The sequence below is a fragment of the Miniopterus schreibersii genome, assembly GCF_964146895.1.
Source record: "Miniopterus schreibersii genome assembly, chromosome: 8".
Classification (NCBI taxonomy): domain Eukaryota; kingdom Metazoa; phylum Chordata; class Mammalia; order Chiroptera; family Miniopteridae; genus Miniopterus; species Miniopterus schreibersii.
In genome coordinates, this window is record NC_138109.1 from 11,387,763 (window position 1) to 11,410,666 (window position 22,904).

Consider the following 22,904-nt stretch of genomic DNA (forward strand, 5'->3'; position numbering starts at 1 on the left):
TTTATTTATTTATTTATTTATTTTTTTATTTAATTTTTATTTTTTTAAATTTTATTATTGTTTAAAATATTACAGATGTCCCTTTTTCTCCCCTACAGCATATTTAATAGATTAGGAAACAGGTACAGGTTTTTCCAACTTTTCCAGGGTTAGTTTCTCCTATCTATGATAGAAGTAGTTTCCTTCAACTTTCACATATCCCACTATTTTTTCTTCAGAGCCTATTTGCTACAGAACTTTAATGAAGAGGGATCCACTGAAAAACCTTCTCAGGAGAAATTGCACGGCTTTGCTGCTGTTTTAGCTATTGGCTCTAGTAGGTGCAAGGCGAACACACTGGGTAAGTGAGTGTGTTGTTGCAGAATATGGTTATGACCAGTATGATCAGTACTATCCTGAATTTCAGGCTTTAAATAACCTTTTGATGTTCAGATATTCTCACTTTTAGAAATCAAATTTCACTACTTCCTTGAATGCTGTTCTTCATCACTCCTCCCCTAAGGCTTATCTTAAGGAGAAGAGGGGTCAAAGCAGTGCTTCCTCATAGAAGGGGCAGCAGATATTTAATAGTGATTTTAGCTCGACTTGTAATGACTTGCCCTCACTTTGCGTCATGTTTTTAGTTGTCTGCTTTACCTGCAAGATTAGAAAGTGAGTCATGGTGGGAAGTGAAAAGCTTACAGTTGAGATCGTTGGCTGTTAAGCAGTTAGCTAGTTCTTGGACGTAATGCTGCTGTGGAGCTATCCATCATCCGTCTCAGCTGCATTAATAATTATTTTGACAGCCTGGGCTGTGGTACTGCTTGTTCTTGCATTCGGCCTGGCTTTTGAAATGCTGTGGCCAATTCTTTCTCTCTTGTGATAATTCCTTGTTCTTTTTGTTGCTGCCAGGTCCAGCACTGGTTCAGAATTTGCCATCGTCGGTGCAGGGGGTATGTGAGTCCTGGAACAACATCAACACCAATGAATTTCCCAACATCGGATCCTGGGTGAGTGTCTGGCCTTCCGGGAGTAGGGATGCAAAGCACCAGTCCTTCTGTGCACTATTCCTATTCTTCAGGCTGAAAGTAGCTACGAAGAGACCTTCCTGTGCTGCCATTGTATTTGCTATGGCTGAATCATTCATCAAAGCTTTGAATTACGCAAACGATACCCATATGGTCTTTTTGCTAAGAAGTCTGTGTTACCATATTATAGGACAACCACTTTGTTACTACGAACCTCAGTTTTCTTCATCTGTTAAACACTGGGATGTGAAAATTGAGTATATTAAATGTGAAGGGTCTAGCACATTATCTGGCATGAATTCTCAGTAAATGTTAACTCTTTCCATTTTAGGTTATGTCAAGAAAATATGCTTCTCGTGTCATAATTTTATGGGATAGCTTTTAGGTTCTCTAGGCTTTTAGAAGACTGTTAGGCTTCTGTTTACTTGAACTTTGTGTACTCTTTACTGAGATTACCTCTATATACAGATTATTCTGTGATTACAGTTCTTTGGAAAAGCCAACTATTATAATCTTGTTCCCCCTGCTTTGTAACTGTGACTTCGGTTTACATCACCTGGAGCTATAGTACAAGGATAATTAAGATTTATAATGGAGGCCCAGATTGCAAAATCTAGATCCTTCTCAGTTTTTAGACACAACAGTTTTCACGTTGAATATACAGTTGACCCTTGAACAATGTGGGTTTGAAATGTGCGTGTCCACTTACAGGTGGATTTTTCATTTGACCTGTGCAGTTCAATCTGGTGGTATTCAAGGATCAATTTCAGGGTTGGGAACCTGTGTATGTGGAGGCCTGAATGTGGTTATATGCAGATTTTTGACTATATGGGAGATCGGCACCCCTAACCTCCAAGTTGGTCAGGGTCAAAAGTAGTATATTCTAATTATTTGGAAAGTGATATTGGGTATCTTAACTTTGTACTAACTAAACTGTAACTTAACCTTAACTTTTAAAATTTTAAATTAACTTTGTACTAACTAAAATTTGTTAGATGCTTTCTCCGCTCCACCAGCTTTCCTTCCCAGGATGAACAGTAGTGTATACCTGCTAGAGCCATTGTCTGTAAGCCTCAACAGGGCCTTAGTTTATGTCAGCTTGGTTTCTTTTTTCCCCATGTGAGAATTTTATCCTGGGTAGGTAGATGGCCTGTCCATTCATGTTTGTTTTGCCTCCATTCAGCGAAATGCATTTGCCAATGACACCATCCCTTCAGAGAGTTACATCAGTGCTGTGCAGGCTGCTCACCTGGGGACTCTTTGTGGCCAAAGTCTGCCCCTCGCTGCTTCCCTGAAGCACACCCTCCTCTCACTGGTCAGGTTGACTGGAGATCTTATTGTGTGAGTACCTGCTATGTGAAATTAGCTACATAATAATGCCTTTGTGCATGCTTCTGTAGCAGAAAGCCTGTTGCTTTAGAAGTATGAGCGTTCACCTAGAATGATTTTTAACTTAGTTCTGAAGGGAAGCAGAGTACTTCCTCCCCTCTCTGTGCAGTATTTTGTGGAAAAGGCATGCTGGCTTTAGATCATACTGTCATTTGGAGGTGCTTTGGGTATAAATTTTAAGGTGACAGAGATGTATTTGAAATCATGTTTTTTTCAGAATCATAACGGGAGTTAGACATTGCCATTTGGGGATTAGGGCAGGCCAGGCAGCGGTTATTTTGTCTTCCTGTACCCAGGTCACGGGTGAAGTCCTATATCACATTGCCTTAAAAGTGATCCAGATTCCTGGCAGTTCTTCTACAAAAGTTATCTGGGATGGGTTGCTAGCTTAGGTTTTAGTTAATTTTCTTTTCTGAGTATCATAAAATATATCTTACTATTTTAATAAATGAATTTTTCATATGGAAATGAGTTTTACTTTTGATATAACAATGAAAAAATTGGAAATTATGTGATTGCATCTATGTAAAAAACAACTATCAAGGAAAAAAAGGCTAGAATAAAAGTCCTTCCCTTCAATAATGATTGAATTGCCCTATTTCCCCTCACCCCCGTCCCCCTCAGCCCTTTGGAGGAGTATATTCACTAACTTGGTTCCATTTTCTCGGTTGAAGTTGGTCTGATGAGATGAACCCGCCTCAGGTAATTCGGACCCTGCTTCCCCTTCTGTTGGAGTCGAGCACTGAGAGTGTCGCTGAGATCAGTAGCAACTCCCTGGAGCGCATCCTGGGCCCGGCGGAGTCTGATGAGTTCTTGGCTCGTGTGTATGAAAAGCTGATCACTGGTTGTTACAACATTCTGGCCAATCATGCGGATCCCAATAGGTGAGCCTGATAGAGGAGATCGGCCAGGTTCCTGTGACCTGCTACTCTCAGTGAAATGTACCAACACAGGCTCCTTTATGTCATTAATTGATAGCTGCTTATTGTGCTTTTTAACAAAGTTCTGTACTTGTGTGCACTTCATGTTCTTGTGGACATATGTGAAAGGTTATTTGGAATCCTCTTTTGTGATTAATTCTTAGGAATGAACATGAAAAATATGGAAGGCTTAAATGTTCAGATTTGGAAACTTGAAATATTTCAAAAGATGCTTATGAAGCGCTGTACTAGATGTCATAAGTGTACAAAGAAACTGATAAAATTTCTAATATTTTTATGATGAAGTTTCTGAGATGGGTGGTCAGTGGAATTAGGTAGTTTCACAGCATTGTTTGACTTTGATAGTTTAGGCCATGTTGATGTGGGTGAGCCATAAAGAAATAGTTGAGTAAGCTTTAGTTTTACCCCACTGAGAACTGTGTAAGTAAAAGGTTTAAGTACTGGGATTTCCTTACTTTATGTTATTGAAGAGACCAGAGTTTTTGGGAGGGGGGCTCCTTTCCCCCCACTTCCCTTTCCTCCCTCCCTTCCTCCCTTTCTTCCATAACAGTAATGGACCTTTGGACTTTTAGCCATTGACTACAGCAGTTATCTCAGATTCTAGGAATTTTTTTGTTTTATTACAATTTAATTTATCAAATATTTATTGAGTACTTACTGTGTGCCAGGCTTTATGCTTTTGACTATACAAAATTGAATATTACCTTCAAGGTTTAGTCAAAAACAGAGTTTAGGTTTTTAAAAATAAGTGTTAGTGATTGAAACAGACCTCCTTTTTGCTAGTTAATTTTTCTTTATGATCCTCAGTGGACTGGATGAATCCATCTTGGAGGAATGTCTCCAATATTTGGAAAAGCAACTAGAAAGCAGCCAGGCTCGTAAAGCCATGGAGGAATTTTTCTCTGACAGGTGAGCTGTGTTTTGTTTTATTCAGTGAACATTTTTTGAATGCCTCCTGGAAGCAAGGAGCTATTATGTTGACTTAGGCGTTCTTTCCCAAAGAATACTTCTAGGACTGCTTAGGTGTGCAAACAGTATCTTGGAGGGGGCTTAGGTTAATTGTGGACTCCTTGAGGTTGTTGATGAGGCATTGATTTCATGAACACCTTGTGTTGTTGACCCACAAATGGCCAGTCCCCCTGGTGGAGAGGAGATTGTGAAGAATTAGAAATGGGTGGCTTAATGTGCTTCTCTCCTTTTTTCCCCTTTCTGCCTCCCAGTGGAGAACTTGTGCAGATCATGATGGCAACAGCCAATGAGAACCTCTCTGCTAAATTCTGTAATCGAGTTTTGAAATTCTTCACCAAACTCTTCCAGCTGAGTGAGTAACAGCTTTTAGTAATCTTCTTATGGGAACTTTGATGTCTGGCTAATACTGTGCATATCTTCTGCCCGAGTGTAACTATAGCATGAAAACGCTAGCAAGTGGAGAAAATCCCTCAGAGAAAGTTCTGAAGGAAGTTGAAAACTTGCTTGAAGCCTTTCCCTTTCCTGGCTCACAGTTTGTGCCTTGCTTCCTTTCCCCCCACTCTCCTTCACTGACCTTGGCCTCTTGGTCTATTCCCAGCTGAGAAGAGTCCTAACCCAAGCCTGCTGCATCTCTGTGGCTCTCTGGCACAGCTGGCTTGCGTGGAGCCTGTGCGTCTCCAGGCGTGGCTCACTCGCATGACTACATCACCCCCCAAAGATTCCGATCAGCTGGATATGATTCAGGAGAACCGGCAGCTGTTGCAGTTACTGACTACATACATTGTCCGGGAAAACAGGTAGAACAACTGCATTTATTTCATGTGGCCCTAAGGACTCCAGAAATATGTGGAGAGCTTTTGCAGAGATCTTTCCTTTAAGCATCGGTCAGTATCTTCAGTGACTCCATAGCTCCCTTCACTAGAGTCAAGGAATCTAGTAGAGCTCCTTTTTTAAAAAAATATGTTTTTAATGATTTCAGAGAGAGGAAGGGAGAGGGATAGAAACATCAATGATGAACGAGTCATGGGTCAGCTGCCTCCTACACGCCCTCTGCTGGGGAACGAGCCTGAAACCTGGGCATGTGCCCTGACTGGGAGTCGAACTGTGATCTGGTTCATAAGTCAACTGTGATCTGGTTCATAAGTCAACACTCAACCACTGAGCCATGCCAGCTGGGCTGGAGCTCTTTTTTTTCCTGGGAAAACTTTTGCAATGATTTGGCTTGTTGGTTGTAACATAGATGAAAGTTTCGTGCTGTAGGAGCCCAAGTCCAAAGTGTATATATAGTCATGTATTTAATGTTTAATTTAAGACTTCCTTTAATTACTCTTACACATTTAGAGGTACATGGTGTCAGATTCCTGTTGATTACTCACCAGTTTGCTGTTTCTTTTCTACCAGCCAAGTTGGGGAAGGTGTGTGTGCTGTGCTTCTGGGTACCCTGATCCCCATGGCAACAGAGATGCTGGCCAATGGTGATGGAACTGGTTTCCCTGAACTCATGGTTGTGATGGCCACCCTGGCCAGTGCAGGTCAAGGTGCTGGCCATCTTCAGCTTCACAATGCTGCTGTGGACTGGCTAAGTAGATGGTAAGATGATGAAATTGGAGGAATCCATCTGTAGGTTACAACATTGTTCTTAGATAGAAGGGGATAAGTAATTGCAGGTTATTTTGTTTGTAGCTCAAAGTGAGCAAAAAAGAAACTTGACTCTCTGCCATTTTATTGGGGACTGAAGTAGCCAGTAACTCTCTTCACCTTAGACTTAATCTTCACTGTTTTCTTAGTAGGGTTTCCTGTTCATGATTCCTAGAAGTCTTGGGGAAAGTATCTAAGTGTCAGGGATAAGGACGGAGCACCCCAAACCTCTGATTACCTGCATAGTTTTCTAAGAATGCCTTCGCTTCATAGTGTCCACAAATTGATGCAAGATTTATGACGCTGCTCCCTTCCTTTGGTTTGTCTGATTCTGTGCCTCTCTTCCCCCTTTTTTCTTTGGGATAGCAAGAAATACCTGTCGCAGAAGAATGTGGTTGAAAAACTGAATGCCAATGTAATGCACGGAAAGGTAAGAAAAGTGAGGAGTGACAACAGTCGGGGTGGTGATTCTGTGTTTGTGGTCAGGCAGAAGTCTCTCCTTGATATTGGCTTCTGTCCCTGGCCAGCCTTCGGAGGAGAAGGCTGCAGTCTCAAAAACCTAGCGACGTGTGATTGCTAACTGTGTGCCCTTTGGCACCTTTTGGGAGGCAAGAAGTGGTTGGAAGGAAATAATGTAGCAAATAAGCATCCACCAGAATCCTTCCTAAAACTTAGTGAACTTCAGCTATTTTTAGCTACTGCTGTGCTATGGAAAACTGTCCCCTGTTCCTGCACTAGATCTATGTGCTCTTGAGAGGAGGTGTTATGTGACTTACAGACGGGCGACCTCTTCAGCTCCAGTCTAGATACTAGATGGTATACTTTGCCTGAGGGTTCAGGTCACTATACTGAGAAAAAGCATTTGAAATGCAAAAAGAAATCTTGCATATTCCCCCCCCCATTCATGAACCTGGCATAGGTGGCTAAGAACAAATGACTGCCCTTTGAGACCCACCGCAGCGCCATTCATTTCTCCCTCTTATCCTGCTAACCCTTGTCCTTTCAGCTCTGAACTGTCAGTGCAGAGCGAGGAGCTGAGAAAGCTGGGGCTTTGATGCCAGGCTGTGGGTTTTTCAGGCAAGCACAAATGCCTGCAAAGGGTTGCTGGACATTTTTTCAGTTGCGCCCTGAAGCTGTTTCTCCTCTACTGTATTGATTTAAAATCCAGTAATTAAATGTCTTTCACTAATGGTTAAAAAATGCTAATGGTAGAAAAATGCTAGTGAGAGCCTACTCATACTTTTAATTTAGTCTTTCCTTGAGTGAGTTTTGTTTTCATTTTCCCCCCTTTTCCTAATTTCAGTTTTACTTCATTTTATAAGATTTTATAAAGACTCATCTTTGTGCTTAAGAATAAATGAGTACACAGTAATTCAGTACAATTTATTTATTTTTACTTTTTAAAATATGTCTTTATTGATTTCAGAGAGAGGAAGGGAGAGGGCGCACGAGAGAGATAGAAACATCAATGATGAGAGAGTCATTGATCAGCTGCCTCCTGCACGCCGCCACTGGGGATCGAGCCCGCAACCTGAGCATGTTCCCTGACTGGGAATCGAATCACGATCTCCTTGATCATAGGTTGATGCTCAACCGCTCAGCCATGGCCGGCCAGGCCCAGTACAATTTATTGACCAGCTACATGTGGTCATTGTGCTAAAAGTTGGGGAAATGGATAATTAAATCACTTTTTTTTTCTTTTATACCATCCTCTGAAATTGGACTTTATTGGGAAAAGCTTGAGAAAACATGGTTTCCATAATAATGAAACATGGACGACCAAGGTTCCATGGTGGGGTGGTCTTCTCTTGTAGCATGTGGTCGTCCTGGAGTGCACATGCCATATTATGTCTTACTTGGCTGATGTCACCAACGCACTGAGCCAGAGTAACGGTCAAGGCCCAAGTCACCTCTCGGTGGATGGGGAAGAGCGGGCCATTGAGGTGGACTCAGACTGGGTGGAGGAGTTGGCAGTGGAAGAGGAAGACTCCCAAGCTGAGGATTCAGTAAGTACCAAGTAACTGCCCAGGTAACCACAGGGTAATTCCTGACTGGCACTTGCAGAGCTCACACTAACAAGCCCGTGGCCCTCTCTCTCAGCCCCTGTGAGCTTCAAAACTTCACAGTCCTTATTGCTTTCTCCCAGCTTATTAATGCCAGAATGTTTCTCCAGGCCTGTAGAGCAAACTGTCGGGACCTAATCTCTTGTTAATAAGCATATGCCTTCTTCATCCAGAGTCAATTATCATGCCTTAGTTTTTGCATCCGAAATGGAGTTTCAGGGATGAGTTCTTCATGGGAATGGTGTGAGCTCCCTTGTTAGAGAAAGCATAAAATTTCTCTTTTTTTAAACCACAGCACTCTGACGTCTCACCTGAAATTGTAGCACATTTATATTGCAAGCCATTTCCAATTGGAGCAGGTTTTACATGTCATTTATGAGTCAACCGTTTACATAGGTTGTATTTTTGTGGGTGTTTGGAGGGGTAAGTTTCTAATTAAAAGACTTATTATCTTTGAAGGATGAAGATTCTCTTTGCAATAAACTCTGCACTTTCACCATCACTCAGAAAGAATTCATGAACCAGCACTGGTAAGAGTAGCTCTTCCTTTTAGGTGAGGGTTTGCCAGGCCTTGGGTGTCGGGGCTTCTGGGCTCATTCACTGGCTCTTGTTCTTTGTAGGTACCACTGCCACACCTGCAAAATGGTTGATGGGGTGGGTGTGTGCACAGTGTGTGCCAAGGTGTGCCACAAGGATCACGAGATTTCCTATGCCAAGTATGGATCCTTCTTCTGTGACTGTGGAGCCAAGGAAGATGGCAGCTGTTTGGTGAGAGATTGGAACATTTGCTGGGCTAAACAGGGTGGCTTGTTAGTGACATGAGAATGCTTAAGCCAAACTGGGAAATTCTCATGTCACCTTCATGGTGACCTGGGCCTAGGAGTAAATTCTGATTCTGTCACCGATCATGGCTTAAGCACTTCACTTAGAAGGTTAGAACTTGCAGGGTCATTTGAGATCTTGCAGTTTTTTTCTAAGACCCTCTCCATAATTTCAGATGTTAAAATCAAGACCTGTTGCTGTGTGAGTTTTAGATATTAGGTGAATACCATGAAGGTCAGAATTCTGGCCTTTGGATGTCTTTTATATGGTTAGCCAGTTTCTCCTTTGAATCAGATTTTCCTCCAGGATTTTAGGCAATGTTTCATCTGTGCTTGGGGCAAGAGCTTAAGGCCTCTGACGTTTTCTGTCCCTAGGCGCTGGTGAAGCGAACACCTAGCAGTGGCATGAGCTCCACCATGAAGGAGTCAGCATTTCAAAGTGAACCCAGGGTTTCAGAGAGTCTGGTGCGCCATACCAGCACATCCCCAGCTGACAAGGCCAAAGTCACCATCAGCGATGGCAAGGGTGCTGACGAGGAGAAGCCCAAGAAGAGCAGCCTGTGCCGCACAGTGGAGGGCTGCCGGGAGGAGCTGCAGAACCAGGTGGGCTCTGATGGCGCCCAGCACTGTGGGCAGAGGGCAACACCTGGCAGGTGGCTCATGAGCGAACAATGCACAGGGCTGTTTTTGCAGCTCTCCTGCTGGGACTTGGAGCTGTTTCCCCTTCCTCCAAGTTCACTCATTTCCACAGAGGGAATATGAGTTATATGTGTTGTCGGTCATACCTGATCGAGGAGGATGTATCACTGAGGTGTGTTGTGGGGGCTTGAGGGAGGGTAAGTTTCGGTTTCTCGGTCAGGGTTCCTCATCTGAAGCCTAGGATACAGAACATGATTTGCGTGATTATTTTCTCTATGTTCCCAAGGATGGTACATAACTAGAACCATTCTGATTTCACAGGAGAGAAGTTAATTAATTGTGCATGGTGGACATGATTGAGCATTGGGGTGTCTGTGAGTCTCCTGGTTTAGAGAGATTGCTCTAGAGTTAGTAGCGTAGTGACATACTGATTGGAATCAAATTCAGTATTGCGAGACAGGAGATTCTCCATAGTGGATTCTGAAGGTGACACTGGCAGGATTCTGATGATGCGTGTGACCCATTATTTTTCCATCTTTTGGTTTTTTTTTCATTTGTGTATTTGGATTTTTCTCAGGCCAATTTCTCCTTCGCTCCTCTCGTGTTAGACATGCTCAATTTCCTCATGGATGCCATTCAGACCAACTTTCAGCAGGCTTCGGCCGTGGGGAGCAGCAGCCGGGCTCAGCAAGCCCTCCGTGAGCTGCATACGGTGGACAAGGTGGTTGAGATGACAGACCAGCTCATGGTGAGTGTGTCAGCGTTAGGAAACAGATGCCAAAGTGTGCTCGGTACTCTTAAGAAATATCCTTAGAACAATTGATCCCTGGCCATTTAGAACTTAGAACCTAGGGTACCATGACATCTGGTGTGAAAAGCAGCATGTGAGGTATGTCTTCTAAAGAGGTCGTTTGGAGTAAGCCCCCCCTTTCACTTCATATAAACATGTGGACCGCCAACATGTGAGGATCTTCATTTGGAGGAAATTATCATAGAAGTTTCTTCTGTGTACAAAATAGAAAATCACCTTATTGCATCTTCTCCTCTAAGGCTCATCTGACTTGTAAAAATAATGTTTGTCCTCTTTTGCTTTAGGTAATTTTCCTTTAGTTCTTCACATGACATGGGTTATAAGTTCTAAGTCATTGTCCACTTTAAAACCTATGCTCAACACTGACAATAGGGCTTCTGGTGGGGTCTCCCTGGCCTCGTTAGTGGAAGGTAGATGGAAAGTGCAAGAATAAATGAGATGCATGACTGGGTCTCACAAGGTGATTGCTTTTAAGGGAAAAATATTCGCTTGGAAATCCACGCACACGCACATTTTGCTATTTTATTAAAAACCTTTTACAGTTTACACCTGGTTACACAACAGTGTAAAGATGTTTCTGAATCCGTGTCTTTAAGTCCAACATACCTTAGTGTAAGGAGTATAAGGCACCTATGTAGTCTAGTATGTTTTCTTCACTCAAAGTAACAAACAAAAAAGTTACACTTTTAGAGTAGTGTTTCTTAGACTTATAGGTATTAAAGGTAAAGCTAAAAAGTATTGGAGTGGTGGTGGTGCAAAAAGCTGCTGACTTTTAATTTTCCCAGGTCAGATCAATGAGAAAAAATTCCATGATCACTATCATTTTATTCTTTTAAGAAGGCATTCTAACATTCTTTAAGAGTCAGTACTTTATATTAATTAAATTTAGCGTTACACTGCGTTGTTTTTATTAGACTGACAGTAACTTTACAAATTTACCTGTGTCCATGGATAGAGATTGGGCTGCATTGCTTTTGAATGACTTAACTGCAATATCTTAGTCACTTGAATAGTGTGCAGATCCACTTGATCTTGTTTGCCTAATTCTGCCTACTCTCTCTGCTTGCCTCTTTGCCAGGTTCCCACTTTAGGCTCTCAGGAAGGTGCCTTTGAGAATGTTCGGATGAATTACAGTGGAGACCAGGGCCAGACTATTCGACAGCTAATCAGCGCCCATGTGCTCAGGCGGGTGGCTATGTGTGTGCTCTCCTCCCCCCATGGGCGCCGCCAACATTTGGCGGTCAGCCATGAGAAAGGCAAGGTGGGTCCTCTAATTCCTTCCTACTCATTTTAGGTCAGATTTGTCTTAAGTACTTAGTAAAACAGATCGATGACTATGTTCAAATTGGGCCTCTGGGAAAAATCAGGTTCTAAGAATGCTCTAGGGACAGTGTGCAATGAGCATGTCTACTTGAACCCTTAGTGACTTCATTAGACTTAGACCCAGTATGACTAGAACAAAGACTCTGTTTCTCATTAGTAAATTCCCACTCAACATATCCTTCAAGCCCCCAGAGAATGGTAATGACCAGCAGTGACCTACGACAGCATGGCTTCCGGTCTTGCCCAGTTTGGTCACTCTGGAGGGCATAAGAGCTTCATGGGAAGGCTGAGTGTTCTTACGTGGTTCTTCCCTGCCCTCCTAGCCCTCTGAGGACACAGGGAAGTTTATATGTTGTGGTATAGAACCAGTAGAAGGTAAGAGAGTGGTGGGTATATTAACTCATGTTTTTCTGGCTTTTCCATCACAGTAAAGTTATTTTAACATTATCTTAAGTGAAAAACAGACTAGAGATATGAATAGTTTTTAAACAGCTTGAAAACACTTTCAAAAACATTTCATAGTAAACTAGAAAGGACATAATACATAGGAATATTTTTATTTTTATGAACTGATTATACAAAGAGAAATTGGGTTTATTACTCATCTGTTTTGTCCTCACTGGAAGGAGGAAATGAAGACATTCCATATCTTTCTGCCAGGAGAAATAGAGGCTGATATTGGTCTAGGATTTTCCTAAGAGGCCTATCTTCAATAAAAACCTGCAAACTAGTATCCCTATTGAAGAAGCTTTTATTGTTGCTGTGTTCTCTGAGAAGACGAGGGCAAAGAATAAATTGGTAATTGCTCCTTCACAGATCACTGTTCTGCAGCTCTCTGCACTCTTGAAGCAAGCAGATTCCAGCAAAAGGAAGTTGACCCTGACCCGCCTCGCATCTGCCCCAGTCCCCTTTACTGTGCTGAGCCTCACTGGGAATCCATGCAAGGAAGACTACCTGGCTGTGTGTGGGCTGAAGGTAACAGTCTTGATCAGGTTTGATTACCTAGAGCTGTGGACCCTAATCACCTTCTCTCCCCTGTTCTCAGCACCACTTTCTCTTACTGGTTGTTGAGGTTAAACTTAAAAATCATTGGAATGTAAAAGAAATATTTCTCTCAATTTCTTCCAGATTGTTTTTATGTTGGAATAATCTTTGTATGTTCTTGTAACCTGAATATGTTCCTAGATAGTCTGAATACTGTCTGAAGGCAGGGACTATTAGGGGGAAAAAAGGAAACATTAGAACTCTGAAGTGAATTGACCTATTTCCAAATCATCTTTCAACCATTCTGCTCCTTAAACTGTGTCCAGGACTGCCACGTGCTGACCTTCAGTAGCTCAGGCTCTGTTTCGGATCACTTGGTGTTGCACCCCCAGTTGGCAACGGGGAACTTCATCATCAAAGCTGTGTGGTTACCTGGTTCACAGACTGAGTTAGCAATTGTCACTGCAGACTTTGTCAAGGTACAGTAACAGCTTTTTGATGATGTAGTCCTAGAATGGTTTTGCTTTTAAATCCAGAATGAACGATCTCCATTGTGTGCTAGCTTCTCCTGGAAATAAAAAATCCTAACATTTTGTTCCCTTTTGTTATATTGCGAGCAGGAGCTTTCTGTGTGTAGGCAATATGAAATCAATTCTACCAAGTGCACGGCTATTACTGGGTACAGAATTGGTTGATGTGTATCTCCCCCTAGTCATTCCCTGAGGGAGAATAAAAGATACTTCGTTCATCACTGCCTAACACTCACCAATTGCAGCTCTTTGGATTTACTAAGATAATTTGGGGATGGACCTGCAATAGATTTCCCTTATTTCATCTTTCTTCCTTTCATTCTGCAGATTTATGATCTGTCTATTGATGCCTTGAGTCCAACCTTCTACTTTCTCCTGCCGAGCTCAAAGATACGAGATGTTACCTTCCTCTTCAACGAGGAGGGAAAGAACATCATTGTTATCATGTCTTCAGCTGGATACATCTATACTCAGCTCATGGAAGAGGCCAGCAGTGCGCAGCAGGGACCCTTCTATGTCACTAATGTTCTGGAAGTCAACCATGAGGACCTGAAGGTTGGAGCAGATGTTGCCGTTTCCTTCCATTCCCGATTTAATTAGCAGCCCTTCTGTTATAGCTCCTGTTCTTTTTTCTCTTGCTTCTTTTTACCTCATAGCAAGAACTTTCATCCTTTATGACTAAGTGGATTCAACGATGTTTATTTAATTCTCACGTATATTTAAGATTTAGCCCCAGGGATCCCATGCTTAGACTCTGAGAGCCCACAATCTTGATTTAAAACTAATAACTAGCAAAACGGGAAGCTGGTCCCCGAGGCAACATGAGGAGTTAAGGCAGGTATTGTGTCTTTGCCCTGACAGGACAGTAACAGCCAGGTGGCAGGCGGCGGTGTGTCTGTCTACTACTCGCACGTGTTGCAGATGCTGTTCTTTAGCTATTGTCAAGGCAGATCATTCGCGGCCACCATCAGCAGGACGACTCTGGAGGTGTTGCAGCTCTTCTCCATCAACATCAAAAGGTGGGCATGCTCCCTCAGTGTTTAGCTTCATAGGCCCACATTCCACAGGAGAGCTCTACTCCCTCCTGGTGTCTGTTACGAATCTGGTGAAACGTACCTTCTCCAGCACACTGCTCCCTTCCCTGCTGGGTATCTTTAAAATCAAGCAGCATCCAGTGTGGGCAGGTTGGGCTGTCTGCATGGTTTGTCCCCCACCATGGAGACTCTAAGCTGTACCAGGTAGTTTAGGGGGGGCCACTGTCACTCAGAAGGAAAAGCTGTGGTCAAGGCAGCAAACTGGATTTTAATGTGATTACTGAGTTTTGAGAAGGGAAAGTAAGTTTCTCCTAGGCACCATGCTGTCGTAATATCCTTTAAGTTGCTTCCTGGGGGACTCATCGGTCATAGAACATGTACTGGGGGCATGGTTGGGGTTGGGGAGGTAGAGGCTTCCATCAGGTTTCCAGATGATACAGGTGTGTGTGAAGCAGTGAGTTTTATTTAGGGAGGAGGAAGAAGAGGTTTAGGACTTTTTTCCATCTTTTTAATCTGCTCTTGAAGAGCCATTCTAGCACCTTCTCTCTGGCCTCTGTTCTGTGAGTTACCTGGTTTGGGAAGAAATAAAATAGATATCATTCATGTGTAACTTAAAGTGCTTGGAGATTCTTAATAGGACAGTGGGTCATTAGCTTTAGGCAGCTCCACTGCCCTATGTAGTTGACAACCTATTCCCTTAGACTGTGGAACCTAGCAGTGGAGATCCTAACCAGGACTCCTGCTGTGAGCACATATTGGGGCATATGAGAGTGTATATATGGCTCAGAATAAAACAGACTCGAGGGTAATTGAGTCCCTGGGCAAATACCTTGTTCTGTGAGTCAAGTACTTAGTGAGGGTGGCCTTTAGGTCAAGGACAGCAGTATTAGATGGTGATTGACATTTGACTGGCCACTTTTGTTGTCTACAGTTCCAATGGTGGCAGTAAGACGTCTCCTGCCCTTTGCCAGTGGTCTGAGGTGATGAACCACCCTGGCTTGGTGTGTTGTGTCCAGCAAACCACAGGTGTGCCACTTGTAGTTATGGTGAAACCAGACACTTTTCTTATTCAAGAGATAAAGACTCTCCCTGCTAAAGCAAAGGTCAGTGCCACATTCTCCCATCACTTGAATAGACTGAACCTGGTCTAGTTGTTATTTGTACATTATGCTTCTTTCCCAGCTCTTTCAGTGGCGGTCTATAAAAGAATTTGGTTCCATTTTTTCCTAGATGCCTGTGGCACCCTTCTGCAGCCCTGCAACTGACTGTGAAACCAGTTGCTTCTCTGCTTCTTTCTCTCTGTAGGTTCAGATCTATAGGTGCAGGAACTAACACCCTCCTTTGTCTCCTTCTCCTAGATCCAAGACATGGTTGCCATTAGGCACACGGCCTGCAATGAGCAGCAGCGGACAACGATGATCTTGCTGTGTGAGGATGGCAGCCTGCGCATCTACATGGCCAATGTGGAGAACACCTCCTACTGGCTTCAGCCATCCCTGCAGCCCAGCAGTGTCATCAGCATAATGAAGCCTGTTCGAAAGCGCAAAACGGCCACCATCAGTAAGGCCCCTCCTCAGGATTGGTGGGGGATGGGATGGTAATCTTTAGATGCTGACTCAGAGTAGACTTGTAAATATCTGTGGAGAATCCGTGACTCCCACTTACACGTTTTGTAAAGGTAGGGATACGTGCGAGAGTCAAATTTCTGGAGACCACCAGTGTTCTGTGTGGCTTTTAGGGACACATTGTACAAATGGGAAGCGCCCATTGGCTCTCCACTTCCAGCCAGCCATTCTTAGGTGCCCAGTAAAGAATTATCTCTTGGACCTTGTTTGGGAGATTTTTCTCTGGGTTTAGGGAAAATAGCTTGCCTGGGGTAAATGTGGGATGGAACTGATTGAGGAGTAGGCTCTTCAGTTGGTTATTTCCCACTGAGTATATCCAGAGTTTGTCTAGAAAGTTTGGAGCCTGTGAGTGTGGGCTCAGCTGGGAGGGGTCTTTGCTTATGGAGTGGGCACAGAGGTGGTAGAGACTACACTTATTGATGCTCTCTGGTAATCTAATGCTGCTCCCCACAGCAACCCGCACGTCTAGCCAGGTGACCTTCCCCATTGACTTCTTTGAACACAACCAGCAGCTGACGGATGTGGAGTTTGGTGGTAATGATCTCCTGCAGGTCTACAATGCACAACAGATAAAGCACCGGCTAAATTCCACTGGCATGTATGTGGCCAACACCAAGGTGAGGACTGGGTCAGGCTGGGTTCAGTCCCTCATAAACGGTATTGTTTGAGAACACGTTCTCTTTTTAGAATGCAAGTATAAAGTATATACTCACAGCCACTAACCCTTGATTCTAGTTAAGTGGTCCCTGCAGTGAATGAATGTTCTCATTCCCATGCAGAAGGGCCTCTGAACAATGTTACTAGCAGGGTTACGGTGCAGAGGGCAGGGGGTCTGGTTACTGGTGGGGAGAAGGAAGCCTGAAATTGAAGAGAGTCTGCCCCCTGCCTCAATTTGCCCATCTTTGGAAGCAAGGAAATTGTTACTGGGAGTTAAAAGAATGAAGGACTTGCCCGGAATCACACATTGAGACAGGAAGGTCTACAGTCCTGCCTTTAAGACCTGTATTCATTCTCTGATGTGAGCCTTTCCTCCCTGCAGCCCGGTGGCTTCACCATTGAGATCAGTAACAACAACAGCACAATGGTGATGACAGGCATGCGGATCCAGATTGGGACCCAGGCAATTGAACGGGCTCCATCATATATTGAGATCTTCGGCAGAACGATGCAGCTTAACCTGAGTCGCTCCCGTTGGTTCGACTTCCCCTTCACCAGAGAAGAGGCTCTGCAGGCTGATAAGAAACTGAACCTCTTCAGTGAGTCTTCAGCCCCTGGCACAGACTGTATCTTTCCCACTGTGACTGCTGACTTGGGGGCCACTTCTTGGTGGCTCTCCAGTATTTTGAGATTCCTCTGCTCTGCTGATATCTCTGTGGTTTCTGCCGTCATGAAACTGAGCTTCAGTTGAGATATGAAGGAGTCAAGGTGACAGGAAGGGGATATACTTGAGAATGGGAGGAGTGGAGATAGGGTCAAACTCTGCGTTAGTGTCCACCCCTGTAGGCTTGAGCCAGCCTTGCTGATGGGGCTGCTTATGTGTTTATGCAGAGAGGAGGCAAGATTAGCACATGGAATCCCAAGGCTTTCTTAAAGTACAGAGAGCCATAGGCCATGTCACTGAGAGGTGGTCGGCGATGCCTTGCCTGGCATTCCTATTGAAAACTTTAAACCCTGAGTACAAATCCTGAGCCTTTCATAAGGCTGGCATCTTTCTCTAGTGTGTACTGGCTACCTGTGTGATGCTGTTAGTGTGAGTGATGATGATTTGTGCCTTGAACAAAGGGAGTGCTCAGAGCTCCCTAGGGGTGGGGGGAGGGCTATACAGTATCCTGATAGCACCAGAGGGTCTGATCCATACAGCGATGGTTAGCGACTCTTCCTCCTTCCATGTGGTAAACCTCATAGGCTGTGGTCAGTGGAACTGTTCGTTCATGTATTCAGCATCTGTACCAAGATTAAAGTGCTGCTGAAGTTGCAGGAGATAAGATCCTATGTGATTTGCTACTTTGCTTAAACTTGGTCTGGTCTTTGCTTTGGAGGCGGTGGTGGTAGCCCTTCAGATAATGTACTTCTTAATGGCTTCTCTTGCTTATTACAGTTGGGGCTTCAGTGGATCCAGCAGGTGTCACCATGATCGATGCTGTAAAAATTTATGGCAAGACTAAGGAGCAGTTTGGTTGGCCAGATGAGCCCCCGGAAGAGTTCCCTTCTGCCGCCGTCAGCAACATCTGTCCTTCAAACCTGAACCAGAGCAATGGCACTGGGGAGAGTGACTCAGCTGCCCCCACTACGACCAGTGGAACTGTCCTGGAGAGGTACCTGCAGTGGCAGGGCTTGGCTTCAGTTCTCACCGTTTTTCACTCTCCCTGCAGAACTTTGAGAGAGTCAGTCAGTCTCTATTAACTGCCCCAAGTCTAGCCTGGGATTTTCAAGTTTTTACGCAACTCCTGACACTCGCTGTCTCCTTAGTGTGCAGACAGAGCTTGAAAGTGTGCTGAGAGCCATCTGACTCCAGTCTGTCCGGGGGCTTCTGTGCCTGTTCTTAATGCTCAGGTACCCTTTGGAGTAGCCAGAGGCTGCTATGATGCCTAAGCCAGTATTGTAGGTTAGGATCCAGTCTTCTGAAATTATAGGGGAAAATCCTCCCTTTCATTCTGGTTTCATCATTTTCTCGTCTTTCTCTGCAGCAGCAATTTATGTGGTAATAATGCTGCGGCCAGAGGCTGGCTGCTGGGCCTGTCGCAGAGTCCAGAGACTCCTGGGCTCCCTCCAGTGGCCTTCTTAAGCACTGCACTTGGCTTCTTTGCGCTAGGTAGCTACTGGTTTGCCATGGCAGATGGAGTAACTCTCGATGTAAGATGTTGAGTTTCTTACATTGTAAGTCGTAAGAGTAGCCTGGCTTGAATCACTGCCTCCCGCCAGCAGCCTTCCCCTCTCCCTTCCCTCTCTCTTTCTCTGTCTTTCTCTCTTCCCCACCCTATTCTTATATTGTTTGCTTAGGATGTGTTTCCAGGTTTCTCTGAGCTTTACATTTTTTTCCTTTTTTTTCTTTGCTTCTCCCCCAAGTTCTGAAACTGAGTCCCTAACCAAGCTGGACCGGTTAGTATGCCCTCTTTCTTTTCTCTGCACGAGTGAGCGTGTGTCAGAGCGCTGTAACCCGAGGCGTGGCTTTGCATTGACCCTGCTTCTGTGGCAGTCCTGCTTCCTTCTGTCCTGGTCATTGCATGGCTGCAGAGCTGTCCGTCAAAGTGGAGAATGCGGAGGGTTGTCCGTGCACACTTGGTGTTGGCCGCTTCAGACGTCGTTGGCTTTCTCTTCCTTCCTCCGTACCTCTCTGTGCCCTCTCTACCGTGCATGAGAAGGGCGGCCAGGGGCGGTGGAACAACGGTGAAGTCCTGCCATCTGAACAGCCAGCGGAGAGCATATCTGCCGGACTTCGTTTTCTGCCTCTGGTCCCTCTTCCCGAGCTCTATTGTCTTCCTCTGCCTTTGACCTTTCTCTCCAGCTGCCTTCTCAATCCTTTCTCTCCCTGTCCGGAGCGTCGGCTGTCAGTGTTGGGCTTTTTACTATGCCACATTAAAGTCACCGGAGTCGGCCCCGGGGAGCATGTTACTTGGTACCCTCCAACAGTTGGGTGTCCTGTTCTTTCCTAAGAGAAAATTGCTCAGGTTTCTGAAAGTGCTTTGTAGTATCCTTTAAATGTTGGCAATTGGCATGCTCCTGAAAATACAGTTTGCTCTCTTCCCCATACTCAGGGACTCTTTGGAAGTGCCTTTATGCATTTTCTAGGAGGTATAAGTAAAATATAAGCTAACCTTCCCAGTATAAGATGGCTTTAACCTTTCCCCTCGTGTATGTGTCCCTTTGCCTGTGGTCTGTGGGCACCTGGACTTCGGGTCCCATTGCATCAACACTATTAAGCCCATCTCAGTGATCCTGCCACAGGCAGCAGAAGGAAGCACATTTATCCTCTTTGAGGAAGAAAAGCCCTGTCTATGAGTTACGGATTATGAACATGGCCCCAGGTTGATCTCCAAGCAGGAGCCAGGTTTCTTCTGGCCTGTAACACAAAGGAACGATATGCATGGTGCCTGTGGCAGGTCTTCTTGTGCTTTGATTTTGTATTTGGTATTCATTAGCTGTCCCCAAGGTCGAGACTATAGTTTATGCAGGCTAAAGCACAAGGCCGAGAGAAGGGTTGTTGTACTCAAGCCAGCTTTTCTGTCTTCCTAGGCTGGTTGTGAGTTCTTTAGAAGCCCTGGAAAGCTGCTTTGCTGTTGGCCCAATCATCGAAAAGGCAAGTTATTTTTTCAAAGTACATGGGAGCTCTCTGGAGAGATAGGAAGTCAGGGGGAGTCATCAGAGGCCCCAGGGCCTCGCAGCTAAAGAACTTTTGTGGCTCAATCTTGATTTGCAGAGAAGTGCCAGAGAAGTAAGTCTTCAGCTTAAGGCCTCTGTCCTACTTTTGGGGGACCCTTAGTGAGAGTGTTTCATAGAATAGGATGAGTGCTGGTAAAAGAACACCACTCTGGGAGTCATGAGCTTGGACTCAATATCTGCACCTGTATTGTGGGAGGATTATAATTTCTGAAATTGTTTGGATTTTTGCAGTCTGTGGAGCATCACCTTGCCCTGGGGGCCTAAGAGGGAGGAAGGGGGGCAGGGTATAGACAGAGCGTTTGTCAGGGATGTGGCAGGGTTAGTGGTAACCCTGCTGTCTTTCGAATCAGGAGAGAAACAAGAATTCAGCTCAGGAGCTGGCCACTTTGCTGCTGTCCCTGCCAGCACCTGCCAGTGTCCAGCAGCAGTCCAAGAGCCTTCTGGCCAGCCTGCATACCAGCCGCTCGGCCTATCACAGCCATAAGGTAATCGTTCCCTCGCAGGGATGCCTTCTGTAGAAGTGGAAGTTGGGGCTACCGACAGGGAATCAAATATGCTGGCTTTTCTTGTCTAAAGCAAGGGCATAGTGAAATAAGGTGGGGAAGGATTGCATTGAGATTAGACCCAGCCAGTCTAAAGTGTCTCCTGAGAACTTGATGGATATCCCGGCAAACTGAGGACAAGCCAACAATGGGATACTGGTTTGCATTTATTTTTTCTGTCACTCTAATAGGATCAGCAAGATTTAAGAAAGAGAAGGGAAGGACATTTGAAGGAAGGACATTCGAGAGAGTCTTCTCACTGGAAGAGAGCAAGGGGAGGGGACTCATTCAGGAGTTCAGGACTACTGGTGGCTTCTGTCTGCCAGCTGTGGTACCACCCTAATGAGGTGTCCTTGCTTGAGAGGAAATTGTTGAATGGTTGTGGGAGAGGCTGAGGGGGAAACTTGGGGAGAGAGAATCTCACCTGTAAAAGTAAGTAGGGCCAAAGGCAGTAAATTAGACTGGTTTCCATAGATGGAAAAGACGACAGTTCAGATCCATGAGGAAGAAGCCAGCAGCCCAGATGCCTTGGTTAGCTTTTATGCCTCCAAACCAGAGAAACTGAGAAATATGAGTTTAACCTACTGAACCTCTCAAAGAAAGGCAGTTTTAAAAACACAATCTTAGGGTGATATGACCTTGCAGAAGAATGACTCTTACTGTAGGAAAGAGATCTGGGGTGTTGCAGTTCTGGAGACTTGGTGGTTTCTAATTTTCTTTCCCATCATACTTTGATACTGATTTTCTGAACTTTTTTTTAGTGCTTTTAATATTTTATGTATTAAGACATTTAACTTTGAAAATTTGTTCCAGTTAGTTTGTGGTAATTAACCTGTTCTCTTAGGAGAAGAGAGCCATCCTGATGATCTGCCGGCTCTCCTCTCCTCTGCTTTAGTACCCAGCTCTTGCTTGTGGTTTATCCTCTGTGATCCTTCCGTTATAGGATCAGGCCTTGCTGAGCAAAGCTGTGCAGTGTCTCAATACATCCAGCAAAGAAGGCAAGGACTTGGACCCTGAGGTCTTCCAGAGGCTGGTGATCACAGCTCGCTCCATTGCCATCATGCGCCCTAACAACCTTGTCCACTTTACGGAGTCAAAGCTGCCCCAGATGGAAACAGGTGAACTTGGCCTATATGGCCGTGGTCCTGAAATCTGCCTAAGACACTTTCTGACCTTTTCACCCTCTTACTCTCACTGGCCTCTGACTGATTTCATGCTCTGAGCCAGGGATTTTATTCTGTCTTTATACCTTGTGGAGAGTGTGTGGCATTAAGATTGTACCATTTTAAGTAAATAGTACTCTTTTCCAGTGCTTATTCCTTGGATTACCCTTGGGTTTATTTAGCTCTCTGGACTTCTATATAATCTGTCACTCACTACCTCTTATGATGTTCAGGGTAAAGTTAAGCTTGGTCCTTGGTTGCTTTAAAGTAATAGGGTCATATCTTTTACTTTCATGCTGTTCTTTTGCCAGAATTTTATTAATATGTGTGGTGGCCGTTCTTAGTGCTCGATTCTTTTTCTTCCTCTCTTCTCATTTTGGGTACCAGACTTGTTTTGCCTTTATCAAATATAGCTTATTGATGCCTTTACAGTTCTTTGTTATTTACATGCACCCATATGCTGTCATCATCTTGTTCTTCCTTCTAATACTATAATCTAGGAATCATTCTAGAAAATCTCAGATGTTTCCTCAGTTTTTAGAAGTTGAACAGTGGACCTGAGGTCTCTGAATCTGCTGTAAAAATCTTGAATGCTCCCCTTCTACTTAACTCTAACATACAATGTTTTCTGTGATATTCCTTTCCCAGACTGTTTTCTTCCTAGATGTGCCTGCTGGAATCTAGGGATAGTTGGCATATTGATTGGGGCCCCACTTGAAACTCCCTCCCCAGGCAAGCTTCCTTGACCTGAGTTAACCTTAAAACAAATTAAATTCCATCTCTGATTTACCGTCGTTAATAATTTTCTTTCTCCTGCTTAGAAGGAGCGGAGGAGGGGAGAGAGCCTCAGAAGCCATTGGAAGGAGATTGCTGTAGTTTCATCACCCAGCTGGTGAACCACTTTTGGAAGCTCCATGCATCCAAACCCAAGAATGCCTTCTTGGCACCTGCCTGCCTGCCAGGTATCATGTTGAAAGGGACACTTGAGTCTTGATAGATAGTGAAGCCAGACATAAGTTTCGTCTTTGAACAGATCAAACCCGTG

The 22,904-nt window shown here is 44.4% G+C and overlaps 1 protein-coding gene across 8 annotated transcripts in view; it reads left to right on the forward strand.

Annotated features, from left to right (window-relative positions):
- Positions 1 to 22,904, forward strand: part of UBR4 (ubiquitin protein ligase E3 component n-recognin 4) — a 118,951-nt gene that overhangs the window by 34,344 nt on the left and 61,703 nt on the right. For 4 of the 8 annotated variants that reach the window (XM_081146133.1, XM_081146135.1, XM_081146139.1 and 1 more), the window contains exons 26-55: positions 219 to 340; positions 892 to 989; positions 2,191 to 2,348; positions 3,071 to 3,280; positions 4,145 to 4,246; positions 4,558 to 4,658; positions 4,905 to 5,103; positions 5,708 to 5,896; positions 6,311 to 6,374; positions 7,759 to 7,950; positions 8,467 to 8,537; positions 8,628 to 8,775; positions 9,204 to 9,431; positions 10,045 to 10,215; positions 11,357 to 11,539; positions 12,418 to 12,576; positions 12,912 to 13,064; positions 13,443 to 13,670; positions 13,977 to 14,134; positions 15,081 to 15,252; positions 15,508 to 15,709; positions 16,228 to 16,391; positions 16,814 to 17,030; positions 17,873 to 18,089; positions 18,841 to 18,873; positions 20,008 to 20,071; positions 20,505 to 20,639; positions 21,640 to 21,814; positions 22,508 to 22,591; positions 22,681 to 22,821. In XM_081146133.1, coding sequence (XP_081002259.1) covers positions 219 to 340; positions 892 to 989; positions 2,191 to 2,348; positions 3,071 to 3,280; positions 4,145 to 4,246; positions 4,558 to 4,658; positions 4,905 to 5,103; positions 5,708 to 5,896; positions 6,311 to 6,374; positions 7,759 to 7,950; positions 8,467 to 8,537; positions 8,628 to 8,775; positions 9,204 to 9,431; positions 10,045 to 10,215; positions 11,357 to 11,539; positions 12,418 to 12,576; positions 12,912 to 13,064; positions 13,443 to 13,670; positions 13,977 to 14,134; positions 15,081 to 15,252; positions 15,508 to 15,709; positions 16,228 to 16,391; positions 16,814 to 17,030; positions 17,873 to 18,089; positions 18,841 to 18,873; positions 20,008 to 20,071; positions 20,505 to 20,639; positions 21,640 to 21,814; positions 22,508 to 22,591; positions 22,681 to 22,821 — 4,538 coding nt within the window. The remainder of the gene's footprint in view (positions 1 to 218; positions 341 to 891; positions 990 to 2,190; positions 2,349 to 3,070; positions 3,281 to 4,144; positions 4,247 to 4,557; positions 4,659 to 4,904; positions 5,104 to 5,707; positions 5,897 to 6,310; positions 6,375 to 7,758; positions 7,951 to 8,466; positions 8,538 to 8,627; positions 8,776 to 9,203; positions 9,432 to 10,044; positions 10,216 to 11,356; positions 11,540 to 12,417; positions 12,577 to 12,911; positions 13,065 to 13,442; positions 13,671 to 13,976; positions 14,135 to 15,080; positions 15,253 to 15,507; positions 15,710 to 16,227; positions 16,392 to 16,813; positions 17,031 to 17,872; positions 18,090 to 18,840; positions 18,874 to 20,007; positions 20,072 to 20,504; positions 20,640 to 21,639; positions 21,815 to 22,507; positions 22,592 to 22,680; positions 22,822 to 22,904) is intronic. The other 4 variants (XM_081146137.1, XM_081146138.1, XM_081146136.1 and 1 more) reach the window with 4 other exon arrangements.